This window comes from Cynara cardunculus, assembly GCF_001531365.2.
Source record: "Cynara cardunculus var. scolymus isolate 2C chromosome LG 11, CcrdV1, whole genome shotgun sequence".
NCBI classification, from domain to species: Eukaryota; Viridiplantae; Streptophyta; class Magnoliopsida; order Asterales; family Asteraceae; genus Cynara; species Cynara cardunculus.
Window position 1 is genome coordinate 14,297,254 of NC_037538.1, and position 21,383 is coordinate 14,318,636.

General features: G+C 35.6%; 2 protein-coding genes across 6 annotated transcripts; one reads left to right on the forward strand and one right to left on the reverse strand.

Annotated features, from left to right (window-relative positions):
- The first annotated feature begins 251 nt into the window (after positions 1-251).
- On the forward strand, positions 252-11,587 carry LOC112521556 (translation initiation factor IF3-1, mitochondrial). The gene is made up of 9 exons (XM_025130480.1): positions 252-396; positions 906-1,117; positions 1,691-1,787; positions 3,606-3,673; positions 4,010-4,108; positions 7,892-7,948; positions 10,267-10,335; positions 10,458-10,520; positions 10,638-11,587. Exons 2-9 carry the CDS (start codon positions 914-916, stop codon positions 11,328-11,330), a joined length of 1,350 nt encoding a protein of 449 aa, XP_024986248.1. The 5' UTR covers positions 252-396; positions 906-913; the 3' UTR covers positions 11,331-11,587.
- Positions 11,588-11,738: 151 nt separating this feature from the next.
- Positions 11,739-19,086, reverse strand: LOC112520691 (receptor-like cytosolic serine/threonine-protein kinase RBK2). Of its 5 annotated transcripts, none has more exons than XM_025129154.1 (9): positions 18,916-19,086; positions 18,441-18,540; positions 16,198-16,602; positions 15,191-15,442; positions 14,893-15,047; positions 14,514-14,593; positions 14,257-14,392; positions 13,770-13,919; positions 11,739-12,108 (listed from the first exon to the last, which is right to left on the reverse strand). In XM_025129154.1, the coding sequence occupies exons 2-9, from the start codon at positions 18,532-18,534 to the stop codon at positions 11,956-11,958; spliced, it is 1,425 nt and encodes a 474-aa protein (XP_024984922.1). In that variant the 5' UTR covers positions 18,535-18,540; positions 18,916-19,086; the 3' UTR covers positions 11,739-11,955. The 5 variants fall into 5 exon arrangements, with proteins under 5 accessions (XP_024984922.1, XP_024984925.1, XP_024984926.1 ...); XM_025129157.1 differs by having other exon boundaries at positions 18,948-19,075; XM_025129158.1 differs by having other exon boundaries at positions 16,327-16,602; positions 18,916-19,075.
- Positions 19,087-21,383: the final 2,297 nt, after the last annotated feature.

Below are 21,383 nucleotides of genomic sequence, written 5' to 3' on the forward strand. Positions count from 1 at the left end.
GGTTGCATAATAACTCATCCCGCTCTCTATTATATATCAAAAGACCAATCAATAATAATAAGATGGATTTATATATAAAAGGTATTATTAATCCTTATTAATTTAATATATAAATGTTATCATCGAGTGACTTAGCCAACTTTAATATTTTCAAGAAGAAATATTTTTATCGTGTAAAGCACAAAATCAAACACTAATGATATAAAACACAATGTAAATAACCAAAAAAAGATTAACTTATCAAAGCACAAAAATTTGGTGGTTATTGCCACCTCTACCAGAGTCTGCTCCATTGATTCCGTCCCCAGTCCGCCCCCTTATTCCTCCAATCGATATTTGCGTCATCTCTGTAGCTCCGTTTCTAGAGGGACAAAGCGAGCTATTGCCGTCTTCTGGGTAATTTTTTCTTAATCTGATTGAATTTTGATCCATCTATATATTGACGTCGATGGACACACAATTTGTAATACGCTGGCATTAGGTTTTAATTCTATGTATACCTAACTCTCTTTGCTTGATTCGACGTTGTTTGTTACGAATTAGTTTTTCACAGTGGTACTAAAAAGTCCTAATGGGTTTTGTGTTTTTGTTGAACGTGATTCGATTAGACGGAGTTGATGGCTACGCTGTCTATTGCTCTTTGGTTTTCATAAAGACCGATCATGTGATTGAAGTTAAATTTTTTATTGATCATTTAGTTGATTAGGTTTTTGGTTTGTGTATGTTGTTGAGTTGATAGAACGTATCGGCGTTTTACTTGATTACTCAATTTTACGAACTATACAAATGAAACTTGCTTCAATACACAATGACCCACTTATACAAACTATATAAGTTTAACGTGTTTTTCGCCTTACATTTCATATATAGTTAGCTTAATATATGGTTTGATTGATGTGACCTAGGAAGAAGAATGGTGTTGTCTTGGTGCCGGATGAAGCAAGCACAGCTGAGAGCTTTGTCAAGTCAGTTCAGACATTGCTATTTTCAAATTCATGGGCCCTCTTTGGTTATCCGGGAAGCTAGCATTGGTGCTGTGACTAGTCCAAGTATGGCTATTCATAAAACAGGATCCGAGCTTGGCAACTATGTGCGATACTATGCCGCTCCTGTTCAGGTCTTTACTCGCCACATCCTCTCTCTGTCTGAATACACTGGTGGAATAATTATATGTATACATTAATTGCTTAGATGTCGATGATGTTTATAATCATAGTTTATGATCTATTGGCATGGTCAATCAACTTATGTTTTTATAATCTTGAAGTATGTAATTCATTTTAATCTTTTTTTTTATTAACCTGGATATCCAACCTGCTATGCGAGCCGACTAATCCCAGGGCGACCACCTGCTTAGCGGGTAGCCCGGAGTCACCGCATTTGAACTTCCGTGGCCACAAGGGGATTTTTGTTTCTCCTTGGATTCGAACCTGGGACCTCCAGGACTTTTGGCCTTTGGAGCCCAAGCTCAAACCATTTGGGCACCACCCTTGTGGTTGTAATTCATTGTAATCTTTATGTTGCAGAACATATTGTAATTATGATTCTAATATTTTAAAATCAAGTGAAAGCCTTCATATCATTTGAGAACTTGGTGAAAACATAACAACGACTTATATATATTGTTAATATCTATGTGTGCTTGTGTTTGTGTATTGATTTGGCTATTTGTATTGAAATGGTTTGTTAGGTCAAGCCGAAGTATGAAGAAAAGGATAAGGATAAGGGGCGTCCACGAATGAATGAGCAAATATCTGCCCAATATGTTAGACTTGTGACCGATGAAGGTTTGCCTGCTAATTCGTTTACATTTTTGTAGTTTATACAACTTTTGTAATCTAAAAGATTGTTTGAAACTGAATATACATCTCAATATTTATAAGGACATACGTATTGACACCAATGAGGAAGAGAGGTAAACATAAATCTGCAAAACAATTGGGATCAAGCACAATATATAACAGATGAACAATAATATTACCCTTTTGATACCTATCAAGAAAAAGTATGATAAGCATCTTTGGGGTAATTAGTTGAGTTTCCAAGCTTTAGGACACATGCTTGCTTCTTTAGACTTTTAGTTCAGTTGTGGGAAAGATTTGCATTCTTACATAACATATAAGAATTGATAGTTTTAGGATGTTCACTTTCAACATGAACTAGAAGTTATTCTCTGTAGCTAGCTAAGGTATAAAACCTTCACCACACACTTCCACTAAAAGTTAAGCCCATGTGACTGAAAATTGAATTGCAGCAATTTAGATCTTTGAACTATTTGTAGAAATGTATTCACACAACCTTCCGATGACTTCATTTTGTGTGAAAATTTGATATTAATAGAAATATAGAATGGATTGATAAACTGGGATGATGTTTGTTAAATTTTCTTGTTTAGCTTGGTCAGGCACAGACCATGTAGTTTGTATAGAGAAAAGCGTGATACTGTAAACTTTTAGATGGGCTTCAGTGATTATAGTGATTGGATTCACCTTTTCTCTCTATCATCGTCCTAATAGTTAGCATCTTCTGCGAAGTGAACAAATCTTCGTTATCACAACAGTGAATATGGACAAGTTGACTTTTTGTTGATCTAACTTATTAAATTGACTGGTATATTTATCATCATTCAAATCTCTGTTGTATCTTATATTCCACATCTTTATTATTTCAAAATTTATAAATTGATTGGTTCTTAGTTCCTAAACAGATACCGGAATCATTACCTTTGTGCAATGTAAATATGTTGTCATCAATACCCTTTCCCAGTCTATTTGATAACAATTGAGTATTTTGAGCACGATTGTGGGACTAATACACACTACTGCTTCTAGCCTATGCAGTACTTGTGCTGTTTCTAGTGCTTTTTAACTTACTAGCACCCTTATATTGGACAGAAGTTCAAAGAAGATACGTTTAACTTGTATTTGATCTGTTATTGTGGCAATACTATATTTGGCTGTAACTGTATGTTTAGCAATTAATAATGTTCATTTAAGGGGAAGGGTGGATGGTGTAAAGAGTAAGCACATTTTCAAGGTGGGGGACTTTGGCATTACTAAATGTCTATTACCGAGTGTTTTTTGTTTTTGTTTTAGTGGTCTATATTAGATCATATTTGATGACAAAATGTTGGTCATAGCTTGTATTAAAATTTTGTTTTACAGAACTCAGTGATAGATGCATGTTTATCTTGCACACTCTATCAACTTATTGCGTGTTGTGTGTGTCTATATTTAGATACATAATATTATATCTATATCTCTATTTAAAAGTTCATCTTCTTGCAAGTCAATGACAAGGCTGTGATGAACCTTATATATAATGCCCCAATGTCGGACATCTTTAGCATAAGCAGGATGCTTTCTTAGTCATGACTTTTTACTATTAGCATTTAGTACAAGGTGGGCTAGATTGAGGAGTTCACACCCGTGTTACCTTAAATGCCTTCATAAGAACAGTTACTTGAGGGTCTTGTGTTCATATGGACTAACAATATCCATCTTGTAGATTGAATGCATATGTTAGGAGGCAATTTGAATTGAAAATCTCAATTTACTGAAGACTTTGTGATTTTCTTAATCTTGTAAACAATGCAAAATTTGCAGGACATGGTGTAGTGTCAAGGCATGAAGCATTGGATCGTGCAAGGAGACTCGGTATTGATTTAGTTGAGGTACAACATTAGTCTATGTCATAGCAAACAATGTGCTCTATTTGAATTTGGTGTTTTGTATTTGTGTGCTAGTCCAGAATTTCCATTTTTTAAAATATGTTGGACATTATTATTTTTGTTATGCCCCACAAACCCAATTAAGTTGAAATGTCATGTTAATTTTGTGGCTGTGTGTGGACATTGCTTAAATGCATTAGCTTTTGGATTTCTTCCTTGGTTATCCTCACCAGTTGACCAATGCCTTTGCATTACTTATGTGCTTCTGTCAGAATTAATATTTGATATCACTATGAGGCGATGACCTTGAAGTCAACTGTCTTCTTTTCTGTGTTGCAGGTTCAAGCAGATGCTAACCCACCTGTTTGCAAACTCATGGACTATAACAAAGAAATATACGCAAGACAAGCAAAGGAAAAAGAACTAACAAAAAAGAAGGTAGGTGCCCCTCTACTACAAGCCGTTGCTCATGTTCTTGACTGTTGCTTAATATTGTTAAAGGGGCCAGGGCAGTTGATTGACCTTCTAACTTGTCTGATCAGTCCATAAATGGAAGACCAAGTGGAGATATTGGTTCATTTTCATATAGAAACTATAATTCTTTCTAGTGATGCAATTATTCAGAAAAGATTGGACGAATTACCTACGTGTTGAGAAAAGTAGATCAATTTTTGCTCAATTCTATGTTTTTTTCTTAATTGAAGTGGTGAGACACTTGGTGGCCCATCAAGCGGCCCTAACTAATTGAAGTGGTGGGGGAAGCCGGGCCGGGACACTTTACACATAGATAGCCGGGTAAGTGGCCCTAAGTGGGGATTGTTAGAATTTGATTTTTGACAACACATATCGATCTTTGTGTACTATATATGATATTAAACCTGATCACTTTGTTGATATTTGATATGAAGTCCCTTTATTTGTGTAGCCAATTCTTAGGAAAATGGACTTCCTGATTATAAGTGCTAAGTACTCCATTGTTTTGAGTAGTTGCGGCTATGAGTTAGGAGGCGAAGGGTCGTGTGAGAAAGGAAGTTATGCTGAGAAGCGTAAGAAGAGATCTGAACCCTTGATCACTTTTAATCTCATGGCCACCCATGAATTGCGCTTTAGAAAGGGAACTGATTCGGTGCATCTTGGTGCACCTCATTAGTGTTGACATTCAATTAGGATTAATTAAAGGGTGCAGATCTCTTCTTACGCTTCTCAACATACCTTCCGTTCTAACCGAAACCCAACCCTGAGTTAGGATATGACTAGGTTTTATGATCTTTGGGATGGCTATAGCTTGATTTAGGATTTTCAGCTTGAAAATAAACTGATGCAGGAAAAGGTTCTAATTTGCTCTAGGTGATCGATTTTGGGGTTAAACGTCTTACGGAGTAGAACGTAGGTTCAATGAAGTAAATAGTCTGAATTATATTGTTTATCAATGGGTTTTGAAGATGGGCCAATAATATATATATATATATATATATATGTGTGTGTGTGTGTGTGTGTATGTATGTATGCATGTATACATAGAAACAATCATGTAGTATGCAAATTATGTTCATGACAAATGTTATCCTAATAATCATATATCTTTGGGAGGGTTTCTGTCAGAAGGATTATACATCTGGCTCGGTTTAGAACGACGATGACAACGGTGTGATAGGATTTGGGACCGGACATCATTTTATGTGCTAACCATAAATGTTGAAGGCCATCGTAAATTCGTGGTGAAGTAGGAAGCACATGATTTTCATAATTTGGGACAATGATATGCGAAAATATGCTTTCTAACAATGCTCAGGAGCCCTCAGGCGTGTAGCTGAGCGAAGGGGCGGAGACTTTGCTCAAACTCGGGTCACTTAGGGATATGACTTTAAATGAGTTTCTAATTAAATTCATGACCTCCTGGCTTATCAAAGAAAAAATGGCTTTATACTCATGAGAAGGTCATGGATTTAATTAAAATCTCATTTAAGGTTATACACCTAAAAATCCCTGCTCAAACAATGCTAAGGAAAAACAAGTTCGAGGTCGGAAAATACATCGTGATTGGTACGAATCACATTGTGACATTTTTCATGTCATACTATAGTTAAAAGTATGTGGATCACAACGATGCATTTAGATTTTATTAAGAATTATGCATTATAAAGTTATGAATTGAAACAAAGTATTACGTAAATATCAAACAAGTATTTAATATCATATATAATAATTATTATACGTCATTTAAATAGATAATGCGGCAATTTAAAGAGTATTCAACATACTCTTTTGAAGCCACAAATTGGGTTCAATAAATGCACACCTCTTCAAGTCCTCTCACTCTCCTTCCTATGTAAACCTATCTCTGTCTTCATTTCTTCTTCATTTTGAGATTTCCTGTAAACTCAAGCAAACACACACAAAATTGAGAGAAGAGAGGAAGCAATGAAATAATACTTAAGGAGATTTAGGATTCGTGACCGAAACTACAATTGAGACCGGATTTGGGTTTGTGTTGTCGAGAGATTCACCTAATACAAAACTACTCTTAGTTTAATCAATTCGATGCCACAAACGAGGTGACTGCATGAGCTTTTTGTTCTTTTAACTTGCCATGCATGCTAGTGGTATATAAGTATGTTGATTTACGTTTTATGTCGATGTACTGTTGTGCGTTTTCATGACATAGGCGTGTGTGTATATGTATGTTTCATGTATCATAACATAGAATGGATTGAAACGGGTATCAAGTATCTTGTCCATTTGAGTTCGATTACCATGTAGGGACGGGATGAACAGGACAAATGGTGGGAAAGCACGTGGTGAATCCGGGCATTGTGGGCTGACTATGTGGGAATGAAGAATTGTTCCCGACCCTTTTAAGAAAGATCCAAAGATATGTTATTACTATCGGAATGAGCACACATCCACGATTTAAGTATATCACAGGGCTTTGTGCTTAAATACATCATAGGTGTGCTGTGCACTAAAATGACACATTGTTACATGAATCTTGGCATGAAACTGTTTTACATGTTTGAAAATGCAAAACCATGTATATCACAGGGCTTTGTGCTTAAAACGTATGGATGTATAGCAGAAAGCTAAATACGCGAGGAAATGATACATTGAACAGATTGACTTGGAGATACTTAAGTGGGTTCAACAAGTTGGAATCCAAATGGTTTTGTTTTGTTTCCTATAAAGATAGGATTGTTTAAGCCAAATATTGGGTAAACTTACCCTAGTCCACGAGAGAGAGACTTTCCACGAGATAGAATGAGGGCCCTAGCACTAATGACTATCTTCAATCAGGGAACCTATTTGCATTTTTAGTGGGTTGGTCTGGTAGCCATCAGATTCCTCCGCTGCGATCTTTGCTTTTGGCTCCTTTGTGATGTACTAGATGTCTTTAGTAGTTAAGTAAAGACTGATCCCTTGTGCGTGATCTGTGTATTGAAACATGTACAAACGCTTCTGTGAGTTATATATATATATATATATATATATCATGTTTTGATAAATGTATGCAACCCACTCACAGCTTGGATTGGGGTGTGGTGTTACATATTTCATTTGGGAACACGGTAATGTAAGCTAAGTTTAAGGCTTCAACCAAATAAACACTACTATCTCTAGGGATTCACACCCAAGATGAAGGGCTTTACACCAGATATGGAATCTTCACACATGAATTTTGATTCACTTGAAAAATGTCTTGTTAAAAGTTCAATATTATTCTATGGTTTATAATTCTTTTCCTTGGGGATTACAACTCTATATGTAAAATCCTAATACTGCTGGCAGAACAAGAAAGAGACTGAAAGATACAAATCCTAGTATCTAAATCCCCAAAGCCCAAAATAAACACTAATATTACATCGGTGTCACCCAATTAAACAATAGATTGAACTCTTAACAAGATCATGGTAACTTCATTTTCCCCCTAGTCTTGTGATTCTGATCAGTGTTAGCTAGGTGCCAAGTTCAATCACGAAAAAACCTAATAAGAAAGACTTTGTACGTAGGGGTTGATTGATTTTATTGTCTTTCGACATTTAAATGTATTATGTTCACCTTGATTAGTTAGAGTCTGTTTATCCTTTAACTGGATAAAGTAGAGAACTACTTGAACACACAAATGCCTAATCGCTTTGTTTAGATTCATCAATCCTATCTGGGCATCATCACTCTGTTGATTTTGTTGTTATCCATCTGTCTTATATATATCTTTAACTTTTGCAGTCTGACGTGGTTTTACGTAAAGGATCTATGAAAGAAGTGCGAATTACTTGTAAAATCGTAAGTTCCTTCCTTGAATCATGTTTCTTCAAATCCTGTGCATATATTTTCTCAAAATCATGTTGTCTATGCAATCGGTAATAAACTTGTTTTAGTATAAGAATATGACTAGTAAATTTAATATGATGCATTTATTGCTTAATATTTTGGTTCACACTGGACAAGTCCGCATCAGCGCTATTAAAGCCTGTTGCATTATAGTTGTTGATCGAAGGCATGCCAGTCTATGTTAGGAAGTTCCTGTAGCTTCATTTGTTCCAGAAACTCCCTTGTGTATTTTATAATTCTGCAATCAGTTCTGTGCTGGAAGATTCATTTGGTTCTTTGAATCAAATCTGATTTGCTTATAGTTGAGTAACTGGTGTTCATTCACTGATCCAGAAAATGTAAAATCACCAAAACCGGAGATACTTGATATATTTGGGGTCCTTTGGTTAAATGACCTTCCAAAAGGTTTTTTATATCCGTGACCTGCTGTTAGATTTAAGATTTGCCCTTGCCTAAAAGAGACTATGCGCACAAGATGAGTTTACCAGATATACTAATGTTGGGGTGTGTGGTCTCACGTGATGAGATATAGGACTAGAAATGAGGATATGGAAAAGAAGGTTGTGGTGGTGCGGGTTGCTAAGAACAAGGCAACATCGTTTCAGCTGGTTTCATCATCTCTAACATATGCTGTTGAATTCAAAGGTTGACATTGTGGGAAGTACTTAAGTGAGATTTGCATGGATGGAGTATACCAAAGGAGTTGGCCTTAGAAAAGGGTGTGAAACACTTTTTACGTCTCGAACCCTAGTGTTGACATCTTTATTTTGCTTTTGTATTTTGCTCTTTTATATTTTTTTTTGGGTTTCATTTTTTCTTTATAGCATATGCTCTCTAGTTGGGATAAAGCGCTTGTTTTTTAGTCCAACAACCTATATTGCCCTTGACATGTTGAAAATTCATAGGCATACAAAGGATGGAACCAACCATAATGAACCTAAAAGGTTAAGTAGCAATACCATGAATGAACCCATCCATACCAGATTCAATGCAAATGTGTAGGCAGCAAAGACATATCGATACCACGGGGATCTTATATTCTTAAATAAATGGGTCTTTTCATGAAGAGGGGTTTAAAACTTTTAATGAGATCTTGAAAAATAGAACCTATTAGGGCCAAGGTTTTAAAGTACGTAAACGTGAGGCGAGGCATTTTCCCTTGGTGAGGCGAGGCGTAAGCCTCAAGGCGGTCCGAGGCGTAAGCCCCAAGGCGGAAAATAAAAATAAAAAAAATATTTTATGTATATTAATACACATCTAATAATAGTATTAAAATCTCAAATTATATTAATAGATGTAGTTGATATTGTTTTTATCACTTGTTAAAAATACATATTATATATACAAACAAAGAAAACCTGTCGGGACGGTGGACAATGGACACAACGTAATGATATATTAACCCACATAACATTGTCATTACACGACTGTAAATAAATTATATTTCCTTACTCAAATTCTCTATTTTAATATATATAAATATGTCTTATATCTCCTCTCCCAGTTTGAATATATATATATATATATATATACATATATATATATGTATATATATTCTCAATATGGGAGCCTTGAGAACCGGATAAGAGCTCGTAAAAGTTAATATATATGTATATATATTCTCAATATGGGAGCCTTGAGAACCGGATAAGAGCTCGTAAAAGTTAAATGGAGGAGATGAGGTGTATGGAGAACTGCAGAAGAACTTGCGAAGGGCTGGACGAGATGAGGTGAATGGAGAACTGCAAAAGAACTCGCGGACTGGATGAGACGAGCATGAGGAAGCAGAGAGAAACCTATGTATTTTAAACCCTAAATCCATAATACATGAGCATCGCCTCAGCTCCGCCTCATGCGTCTCAGCCCTGCCTCATGCGCCTCAGACCCGCCTCAGTGACTCGAGGTGTACGCCCCCACTAACCGAGAAGAGGCGCCGCCTCAGGTTCGTTTTTCCACTGCCTTGCCTTGAGCTACACCTTGGGGCGTACACCTCGACCGATTTTTACAACCATGATTAGGGCAGTAATATTAAACTAGAAGGGACTTCCAAGTTACTGCTGTCCATTTAATATTCTGCGTGATTTTTTGAAGCTCTTGAAGGTATTAGATCTTTGGTTGCCTTTAAGGAGGAGGGACTTCCAAGTTCCAAATAGGTGAAAAGCAAAACTAGTTATGACCAAAAAATGACGAGTTACAAGTCTAGCAGAGTCTCTTGAGTTTTCTTAATTCTATTATTAATCTTTTAATTCACAAAATGCTGTTTTGTCTAGGATGGGCATGATTTGCAAACAAAAGCAGATGGTGTTAGGCGATTAACTGAGCGTGGTCATCGGGTCAAGGTATGTTTAATTTACTTCTCTCTCTCATTCTTGACAGCGATTGATTTTCCAATAGTAATAAACCAATCTTCACAAATAGTTGAAGTGGGATGAAATTTAAGAACATTCTTGTTGTTACCCAGTGTATGGCAGTGGGTACTGCAGATCAGGACTTGGGAGGACTGCTAACACGTTTCGCTGCTTTGGTAAGTTGATGTACATTTCATTCTTTCCATGGTTTTTTGGATAACTACCCTTGGGGCTTTCTTTTTGCAATTGGGTTTCTTCAATCTTCAAAAATATAATTAGCTTTCCTTGGGCAGGTTGATGAATTTACCCTTGTGGAAAGTGGGCCTAGAGTAGAGGCAAAACAAGCATACATTGTTGTCCGACATGTCAAGTTTGGGCCATTAAAGAAAGGGCCGGGCAAAAAGAAGGTTGCAGCAATGTTAAATGAAAAAGTGGAGCAAAACTTGGATGAATCTGGTTCTGAGGAGGATATGTCTTGTGAGGAGGCATTTGAAGTAGATTCACCTCCAGAAACATCAAATATGGATACAACTTTATCAGAAAACAGGTATGCATCCAAAAGGCAAACAAATGCTTCTGCTCCTGGACCAGATAACAGGTATGCAGCCACAAGACCAACAAATGGATCAGAAAACAGGTATGCAACCACGAGGCCGACAAATGTTTCTGGTTCTGGATCAGATAACCGATATGCAGCCACAAATGCTTCTGGTCCTGGATCAGAGAACAGATATGCAGCCATGAGGCCCGTGAATGCTTCAGATCCTGGTATGAGAAGAAGGTTTGAACCTGAAAGTCAAAACCCTGGTAGCAGTCGGCAATTTGGTCAAAGTGAACCCAACAATGATCCTCGGAGAGAGAATAGGTACAAGAAAGGACCAACATCGCCTTCAGATTACCACGTCAATAAGGGTGGGCGAGGAGATTTTAGTCGAGAAAACGCTAATTTGAACCCTGGTGGCATCAGAGATGGTTTTCGAAGATGAATACTAACACAATTTTACTAGGAGCAATTTTGTGGTTTTGAAATTCTTTATATGAAATGGTATTTAGTTTATTGTTGTACACTAACACTATGGTGGTCCATTAGAGCAACAGATTGAAATACTGGATTAATATAATATAATGATCACACTTCATAGGTTGACTGGTTTTCTTGCTGTGAACTTGTGTTTTTTATGGCTCTAGGTGTTTTCGTTGGGAAAGAAATCGGGTCTTTAACAAGATTTTTTATAAAATATTTCAAGTAAACTTAACATTAATTAATCCTTTTTTGTGAATTTATTTTTAAACATTAATTCTTAATGGTGTCAAAAGCTAGATTGTGTAGCATTGTTGGATGAGTAATAAAAGAAGCCAAAATATGGGTCAAAAAAGGTATCTAAGATCTGAAAACACATCTTCATTTGTGAATCCTTGTTACCATTTTACAACAAGAAGAGAGCATAGATATAACCATATACTATACATGGTATCGCACTACTAAGTCTTTCTCGCCTATCCCACTCTCGCGTTCGTTAATTCTTTGTTTGAAGCATACACATTCCCTCAAAAGGAACTAATCGAAAATACAAGTTGGCTCTTCCAAATTTCAACAGCCAACACAAACTTTTAAAACTTCATTTCATGTTGGACTGGGGTTTGGGGTACCAAATGTTCTTCATCAGAGATCTGCGATGACTTTCTCCTTCTGAAGGCAGCCCTCTTTATAAACTTCTTGCCGCAATCAGGAATGCCTTCATCACCACTTAGCATCCTGTAAATCTGCATCACATGAAGAAAATAAAACAGCCTTTCCTCATTAAACCAAACCAACTTGGTAAATCCCACATAGTAGATATAGGGTTTGGGGGTAGGATATAAAAGAAACAAACGGGCAGACTGCATGCGAGATTGTGTGCAAACAAAAACATAAATGCATCATTGGACGTGAAGGAAACTACTAACTAGTAATATAGGAAGAAAAGCTAAGACTAGCATACAACAGATAAGTCACACAAGTAGATAAAATATAGACAAGAAAGGTTGGATAAACTAAAACAACCTTCTAAATGGAGCTAATATTGCTTGAATCTTCTATTCTAGAGTTATACTATGCTTCATCTTTTTCATGAGATAATATTTCCAAGCTGACTAGAAAAAAACAAGCTTTCATCCATGATGTCTTTTGTTATCTTACTGGGGTACCCCTTGCCCATTTACCTTTTTTACCACCTCTGAAACATCTCACCTGATTGGGTCAAACTTATGGATGCATATGTGGTAATTAATAATTTAGTGGGCAACATCCAAGTGTGAGATTGAAACTCAAGACCTCTATGTTATCTCGGGGACGGTTACTTCAACCATCCGTCCAACCATAATAAGCATCTTCTTCATCTGTGTTTCTTCATGATGAAGTTCTTTAAGACCTATCATCCATCCCAACTCCATATCTTGTCTTTTAAGTAACTTCAGCACAAGATCCATACAGTAACACATGATTTGGTTTACATGTGAGCGACTATTAGATCTTTTTAGTTTTGATTTTACTTGAACGCGATAACAACTTTCCCTGAATCAGGACATGAGTACATATAACAAAATTACAGGTTGTCAATATAGCTGCATCCAGGGAAACTTGTTAATGTTCTTCGCACATGAGGAGTGTTATCAGACAATGAGGGTTTGGTTGTGGTATGCTAAATTTGATTTTGTGTTATTTTTGGCCCATGAACCCACCTTGTATATTATATACTCACGGTCTTCCTCAATCAATAAGGTACACTCAAATCCTTGATACTTGATATATCCTTAGAGAGGACAGAAGAGCAGTAAGACATAACCATTGTGGAATGAAATATCATTAGATGTTAGATAAGAAACACTATACATAGAAAATGCTGAACTCTAAAGTTCAATAGTGTGTTCTGGGTAGTATCTCTAGCATGCAAGTGCAACCTTGTTTATCTTTAGCATTACATGAGAATGTCTAGCAAGCCTACTAGAAACTAAAAGAGGTAAAGACATGTATTAATGATTGTTTGGATGCCGGTGATTCGGTGAAGTAATATAAAGACTTATGGAGGGTATATCAAAATCTAAAAACTATCTTTCCCCTACTATTGTACTTCCATAGACAGTAAGATAACTAGATCGTTGATCAACAAATGAGAGAATACATGTTCCCAAATTATCTCTCTACTAGATTTTATTTATTCATCCTACCTATTTCTGCTCCCTCATTTTAACTTGACATTTCATTATTAATACTAGGAAGCCATTTAAAAGTTCAATTCTGGCACAGCAATAACTAGAGACAGCTGATAGCTTGTCAGTGGGAAGTAAAAATAACAGAATACCTACAACTTGGCCGTTTTTCAGTTAACCATGTGAAGACTTCTTTGGTTTTGTATGGTCTTTTTTTTCCTACTGCAATAAGTTACCTGGCTCATTTTTGGACGTTCGGTTGGGTCCTCGTTAATGCATTGCGAAGCAATCCATACCATGTCATTCAGCTGCTCCAAGTTACAGGCACCAGCAAGGTGAGGATCAAGAAGTTTTTCAAAGTTTTTCGTATTGATCAAAGGTTTAGCCTGGAAGGAATTAAAAGAAAGAAGTTTATTGTTGGTAATAAGGGTTTAACATTGCAAGGTTTTATCAAGGGCAGCAATAAAACATCTTATGGTCTCTATTTACTATTTGATCATATACCATCTATTATACTGATTCTAGACCATAACAAGTCATGCTTATCATATGCTGGTTTTCTCCCAAATTTTCACACAATAAACAATTCGAGAGAAATATTAATTACTTATTTATCCAAAATAAAAGGTTAACATTAGGCTAAAGTGTAATTTTCCAAACAAGTCCTCACTTTCCAACTACGGTTACTTTTCTGGTTTGCATTTGTACGAAGAAAATACATACCCACATAATCAGACTCTGCATAGACTCATCCAAAGCGGGACGTCCAGTGATGATCTCTAGCAAAAGGACTCCGTAAGCATAGACATCAGTTTTCTCATCAACCAAGCCATCCGTGAAAACCTCAGGAGCAAGGTAGCTGTAGTTCAATAAAGAAGCTCAAATATGTAAAAGAAATACATATATGGAAAAAAAAAACAATGAACAATGACAAAAACGTTACAAGTACCAGAAACCATGACAATTCTTTGCTTACATACCCAAATGTCCCTTCGAATTCCGATACAGTGAGGTGCATCCATTGATCTGGAAGCCACTTTGCCAGCCCAAAATCAGAAATCTATAGTTATCAAAAGTTATGCATCAAAATGAAGTCTAGACCAAATTAAAAAAATCAGAAAATACAAGTTTGCTAAGATGTGTCTTGTTTAATTATCTTAAAATTTGTCATCACATATCAAAAAATATGTGAGGAGAAAAAAAGAAGGTAATTTCAAATTAAAAATGTTTCCACCAGTTGCATGGTGAGAAAAGTGAGGATACCACAATTGGCTGAAGAGGGATCATATGATACTTAACATATAAGCAAAAACACATTTCACTTCAATGGACCCAATCGGAATCAAGTCATAGGATTACCCGAGGTTCAAAGTCCTCTGAAAGTAAAATATTAGCTGCCTTGATATCTCTATGAATGATTCTTCGTTGACAACCCTCATGAAGATAAGAAAGGCCTGATGCGGTGCCCAGTGCAATATTGTATCTGATTCTCCAATCAAGTTTCTCTTTCTGACCTGAAGCAAGTAAACAATATTCAAATACAGATTAAGAACAATCATTTCAAATGGTATTTTTCACTCGTAAGTTCTACAAGAATTCATCATCAAATGATTACAAAATTAGAATAGTCATATAAACAATGAAATTTAGAACCAACCAGAAAGAAGAGAAGCTAAGCTCCCATGATGTGATAGAGGAAGAACAAGGTGCATTCCCCCCTCAACTCCATAGCCAATAACATTAGAAATGTTTGGGTGGTTGACGTGGACAAGGATTCCAAGCTCGGATAAAAAATCTGAAGTCATCTCTTCAGGTGTACCTCTAATTAGTCGTTTCACTGCTATAATTTGCCCATCTTGCAAATGACCCTTGTAAACTTCAGAATAACCTCCCTCTCCAATTATGTTTTCTTTGCAATAGCATAGAAAGAATGTTAACCAAAAGAAATTTATTTTCATGATCTAAAAGTTGCAGGCCAATTAGCATAATGAGTTCTATTTAAATATATAATTATGTCAAATGCAGAGCAATATAAACTTCATAACCTAATCATGTTTTCTTTGCAATAACATAGGAAGTGCATAAATACCCGACAGATGAAACAAAAAGAAACAGACCTTCATGGCTCCAAAGATATTATAGGCCATTTAGCATATTGAGTTATCTCATTATACAACAAATCAAGTGAAATGCAGGAAAAATGATAATCTACTGCAAGCAACTTGTAAGAGATGTATCTTGTTTGAAAAACAAACTAATAAATTTGTTACACTTGCTTCCAAATATCTGTCTCACTTGTTTGGTGATATATTTATTTTCAGAAAATGACATCTAGAATGTATTTGCTCACAAATAAATTGAACAAAAATAAAAGCTAGATGTTTTATTTACTATAGCACAATTTTGTTATTCTTTTAGTTCTAATGATGGTCTTCAATGCAATTATGTTTAACCAGAATAAAGACTATAGTTGAAAAACTTGTTCATTGTTCATTACTTGTAAGGATCTTGTTACAAGTAAATCTCAAGGGGCAGAAAAGCAAGTTCCATAACAGCATATGTTATCTCAAAGAGGTTAAACAAAGTACTTCAAAAAATTGTGGAGTCCATGTTAAGAAAGAGAAATTTTTTGAAGGCATTATGTATTGAAGAGAAGTAACAAACCACGACTAAAGTTATTCGTTGCATCTTTGAGTTCTTTGAGTGAGTAATTTGTCCATGAAGCCTCGAAACAATACAATTCGGCATCTAAATGGGAAGACATTTCTGGCATGCTCTGCATGAGTTTCTTACTCTTTTTCTTGGTCAGCTTCTTAATGGAAGGTATGCTGGGAATGCCAGGATTAAACGTATGTAAGGTTGCTGAGGGTGCCTTCTTGAATTTATGTAAGAACCCACTCCATTGCTTGGGATGAGTTTTTGGATCAATTTGAGCTACTAAACCTGAAATGCCTAATGTGGGAGATGATGAACCTGAAGCACCGCTGTCCTTAGGCGATGCTGGTTCAGATTCACATTTACCCTCGACATCGTTTAGTGATGACTCGTCGGAATTGTCTCCATCCTTATCTACAAAGCTAAATTTTAGCAATTAATGTTACAGAAAAATTTAGTCACAGAAAGGCAATCCAAGAATATATACATGCAAGTAGTAAAGATATGATCATGAAATGAGACGATAGAATACAAGGGGATTGATTAATCCATACACAAGGAGTTACAAATATAATTATCAAATAAGGAGACTCCATATAGGTCTGATCCAACATAACAACCTAAGTTCATGCAGGAAAAACATCAGCAACTATACTGTTTATGCAAATAAGTTATATAAAATAATCTTCTATAGAAAAAGTCTTTGGGTAGTATCAATTGTCAAACACATTTTTTCCGAAAATTTCAATTGAACGGATAAAAAACCAATTTTCAAGCACTTTATAAAACCCTACATTACCACTTCTGAAAACATGAGATGTAGTCCAATATAGATGAACAAATAAGAATGACAACAATAAATGATAATAACTATACCACTAATAATAATAGATGACAAGAACAATAGTTGTAAGAATACAACAAGGACAGCAACAATGAATTGCAAAAATATCCTATACATATTAGGAAGGTCCAAACTGCACCCTCACAGCAAAATAATTGTGGCATTATCACCCTAGATTTATGTTAGACCCCTGACAGGTTTACTTAGTAAAATAAGCAATGATAGTATTTCCACGATTAAGTAACTCTGCAAATAGAGATTAGATAATATTGTGTATTATGATGGATATTATTGATTTGGATTAGATTAGGCATCTTGGGAGAGATGGCTGTATCTGAAAAGCAGACCTATTTTGTATTTCATTATTTGTCAACAAATTCGTGTTGGGTTCTATTTACTTGCTGTTGTTAATCTCACCCTCAGCCTTATGTATGAAAAAAATAAGAAATGTTTACAAGCCATGACTGTTTTCAGTACTTCAGCTCAGGCTAAAATATAAATCCTTCAAGATACAACACACTTACACATACCGACACGACAAAACAGTACACACAATATAAAGCTTGTAGGACTGACATTACATACCTTCTTTTATGCCTCGCTTCTCATATTCTTCCTATGTATCTGTGTTTGAGAAAATTGACAATGGAGCTGCTTTACATGATAGGAGGTTTAGGATTGCTATTGCTAGCTCTGGAACTTGGTAAGACCAACAAATATATAATTAACATTTCTCAAGCCCCTAAAAAAATCATTCCTTCAAGAGCAATTGCCTTCTTGTTCACTCTCTCATGATGGCAAATCAATCAATATTCATTTTCTATCTTATTCAGACTGACATGTGTTTTGTAAGACTTTATTTGAACATCTGGCACATAGTTTTGGACGCAGTTAATAAGATCAGAATCTTTGTTGAACAAAAAACTAGTGGTCCGCTATAATTCATTGTTTAATTTCATGAAGGTTTTCCCTCATCGTCATATTTCATGGGAGAAGGCTGGAGAATATGCAATGGTGGTGTTGATACCAGGGGTTTGTGATGGTTGTACTTTGGTGGTGTCTAGGTTTTTTTCCTTCTGCCAGGATATGGCCATTGGAAGTGTTAACAGGAGCCCCCATACTGAATGATACCCAATGAAGTGGTGTTTATGGGAAAACTGAAAGCGTATGACCGAAGGACTAATTTAGCTATTAAACTTTTGTTAGTGAAGCATGTAACAAAAATACATGTGATTGAAATTATTATTATTATTATTAGGGGTACAGTGGAGTTTTATGAGGTATTTGTGTGATTGATCCCCCATTCTTAGCACAAGCTTTTAGTAATATGGCCGTGATCTGTCATTATTAACAGTAAATCATAGAAGCCAGAAAAAATAAGTTACAGTCAATGGTGGACATTTTATACCTTCAGCAGAAAGAGGAACTGAAGAATCGGAGAACAGAATTCTCTGATTCCCCACTGCAAATATAACCCCTTCCTTCTTTTCTTCTTCAGCCATGTCTTACTGTAAATTAGCATGATAAATATATCAATAAAACATCATGAATAGAATTGAAATCATGTAATTGACAAAACGCATACAAAATCTTCATGTTTGCATGGAAGATGAACATACCAACATGATTACCTGAACCAAAGACCTTTCATTCCCTATTCATCTAAAACAAATTCTATTGTTTACGGTATAAATTATAACCTAATCCACAATATACAAATTGGTCAATTGGAAGGTGATGAAAACACGATATATCTAACAAGGTTCATCATGAACAATTCAAATTGAATGCCATGAAATTTATTCTTCAACAACATAAAGCGAAGAAGATTTGTAGAATCCATGATCGAATCAATAACTTAGGAATTGAAAAGAAAAAGAGACCTTGAGGAATCTGAAGAAATGTATTGGTGTACCATGAAGATTCAGAGATAAACAAGAAGCAGAACCCTCCATCTGATGACGGTCAGGAAAATGAGAGATAGAGAGATGGGTATCGGGGGTGGTAGCCATGGGAGTGGTGTTGTTTGCATATTTCAGTGGATTTCCATGCCCCGAGATCGGCTACCCTTCTCCCGCCCCCATGTTTCTTTGAAGTCACACTACAAAATGTTCCAACTATTTGCAATTTTTTTTTTATTAACATGGATATTTAACTTGAGCCGATTAATTCTGGACTGAGTATTTGTTTTACGGTTAGCTCAGAGTTATTGCATTTGAACCTCCATGATCAAAATGGATTTTTGTTCCCTTTTGGATTTGAACTTAGGATCTCCAGACACTGTTGACCTTTGAAGCCCAAGTTGAAACCAATCAGACTTATTTGTCAATCTTCAAATGTTTCGTTGTTGCTTTGAGTTGATAAATTACAACATTTATCAAATTTATTCTCGTAGCTTTGCGTAAGAAGGTAGGAAGGTAGTCATATTTGTAGAATGAATGAGATGTTGGAGGTTCCACTCCAGGTTCATAATGATAGTTGGGTATGTCATGTATTATATAGTAGTACTAGTATCCATCAAGATAGGGTTTGTCTATCATGTATTGTGAGAGTGATGTTTCTGGCCCCCTTGATTGATCGGTGTTAAGGAAATACATGCATGTTCAAATGTGAAATATGGGGATGTTAATATTTGTTTTATCAGTATATTCGAGAATAAAAAAAGTAGACATTCGACATAATGGGGATGACACAATCATGCCTTGTGTCAAATCTGGACATCATGAAGATTGAGACTTAATTAGACAATGGTAGTGATCCCCAGTGATAGGTGTTATTTTATTAACCCTATTGCATTGTTTTTCTTATTTGGGATCCTCATTTTGGTCCCACTTATGGGGTCAAATCAATACGCTCTAAGAATAAATAGTAGCGGAACTGGGGAAAGTATATAGAAAAGATAATTCTTCATCTTTTCAAAATTTGGACTTAATTAATTCGCGGAAGATGAACGTGGCTAAGCGATCTACCGATAATACTTAAAATAGCAATCCATAAAAAAAACACCGGAGCCTGCTCATGTATGGACATGATTCGTATCAGTCATTTGATCCAATAGTGTTATGTTATGGTTTAGGGTTCAGGATTCACACCTTCCAAGGAGAGACATCTGGTTTTTCTAGAAACTGAAGTTGTCTAAAAAACCGGAGATGTTTGACAAGAGAGACATTATCGTGAAAGTTGGTGCTAGTGTTTTGCAAAACCATTTTGAAAGGAATAAATTATCTAGAGAAAAGAAGACAATAAAACAACAATACAACACAAAAAGCAAACATTGCGTGGTAACTTTCACTTTTAAAAATTATATATTGATAAAGAAGATCAATACAAATTTTACAGATTGTTTGCGGAAGAGATAAGATACATAACATATCTAAACAATCTAATATATACACAAAATACATATAGCAATAAGAAAAAACTTGCTACAAGAAATAAGGCAAGAAGAAATGTGTTCTTCACTTGTTAAAGTGAGTCTTTCTCTTAGACAGAGAGTAGAGAGAGAAATAACTTCTTGGGTAAGTTTAGAGTGAGGAAGATGATAACTGAGAGGATAACTACTCAACTATTTATACCTATTGCATTAAATGCAATTCAGAAGGTATAGAGCACGTGACAAACTTTTAGAGGAAAGTTTTTACTTTGTTACAATATACAGTCCTTTTGGTTGTATATGAACAGTACTCTTTCATAAAGTAGGTAAGCACGTTTAGAGTCAAAGGAGTGGCTCCGTACTGTACAATACTTAGAAAGGTATGGGTTTGTCCTTTGTGTGCAGAAGGACAAGACAAAAACTAATATTGCTCGATAAGATTCATTTGATTGCTGACACTGGAATGACGCTGAAGGTCTCATCAGTGTTCGCTGAATCTTACGCAGATTTCACACTTGTGTAGACGAGTTTGTTATCACTGAAAACCGCTTCAGATCACGAACTTGCTGGTCTCTAATCTTCAGCTTCTGTCTTCGACATCGCTGAAGGATCTATGGTGTGCGTTTTGTCTTCTTGAAGTATATCGATCTTTGAACGAATTACAATACATGTTCAGCGATAACTGAACAAATAGTGATGATCGTTGAAACTGAATACATAGATTATACACTTCGATAGATAAAACGATCATCATCAAATTATTGAGAGAGATGATCAACACAAAGTACTCATGCTATCAGACAACGCACGGTTCCGCCGCTAGTATTAATTCAGAATAACTAGTATTAATTAGTTCTAATTATACATTATATATTAATATCAATTAGAATTATTATTAATCATAACAATTCATTTTTTAATAATTATTCAGTATATTTAGTTATAAAAAAATATAACAATTCTAAAAATATTTATGTA

What these genes read in the sequence shown, in the direction of transcription:
- LOC112521556 (XM_025130480.1), top strand. Translation starts at nt 914, where the DNA reads ATGGTGTTGTCTTGGTGCCGGATGAAGCAAGCACAGCTGAGAGCTTTG. An exon ending in TAGACTTGTGACCGATGAAG is followed by an intron (nt 1,788 to 3,605) that starts GTTTGCCTGCTA and finishes CAAAATTTGCAG; the next exon opens with GACATGGTGTAGTGTCAAGG. An exon ending in AGCGTGGTCATCGGGTCAAG is followed by an intron (nt 10,336 to 10,457) that starts GTATGTTTAATT and finishes GTTGTTACCCAG; the next exon opens with TGTATGGCAGTGGGTACTGC.
- LOC112520691 (XM_025129154.1), bottom strand. Translation starts at nt 18,534, where the DNA reads ATGGCTGAAGAAGAAAAGAAGGAAGGGGTTATATTTGCAGTGGGGAAT. An exon ending in CTTAGCTTCTCTTCTTTCTG is followed by an intron (nt 15,048 to 15,190) that starts GTTGGTTCTAAA and finishes TACTTGCTTCAG; the next exon opens with GTCAGAAAGAGAAACTTGAT. An exon ending in AACGTCCAAAAATGAGCCAG is followed by an intron (nt 12,109 to 13,769) that starts GTAACTTATTGC and finishes CATGTGATGCAG; the next exon opens with ATTTACAGGATGCTAAGTGG.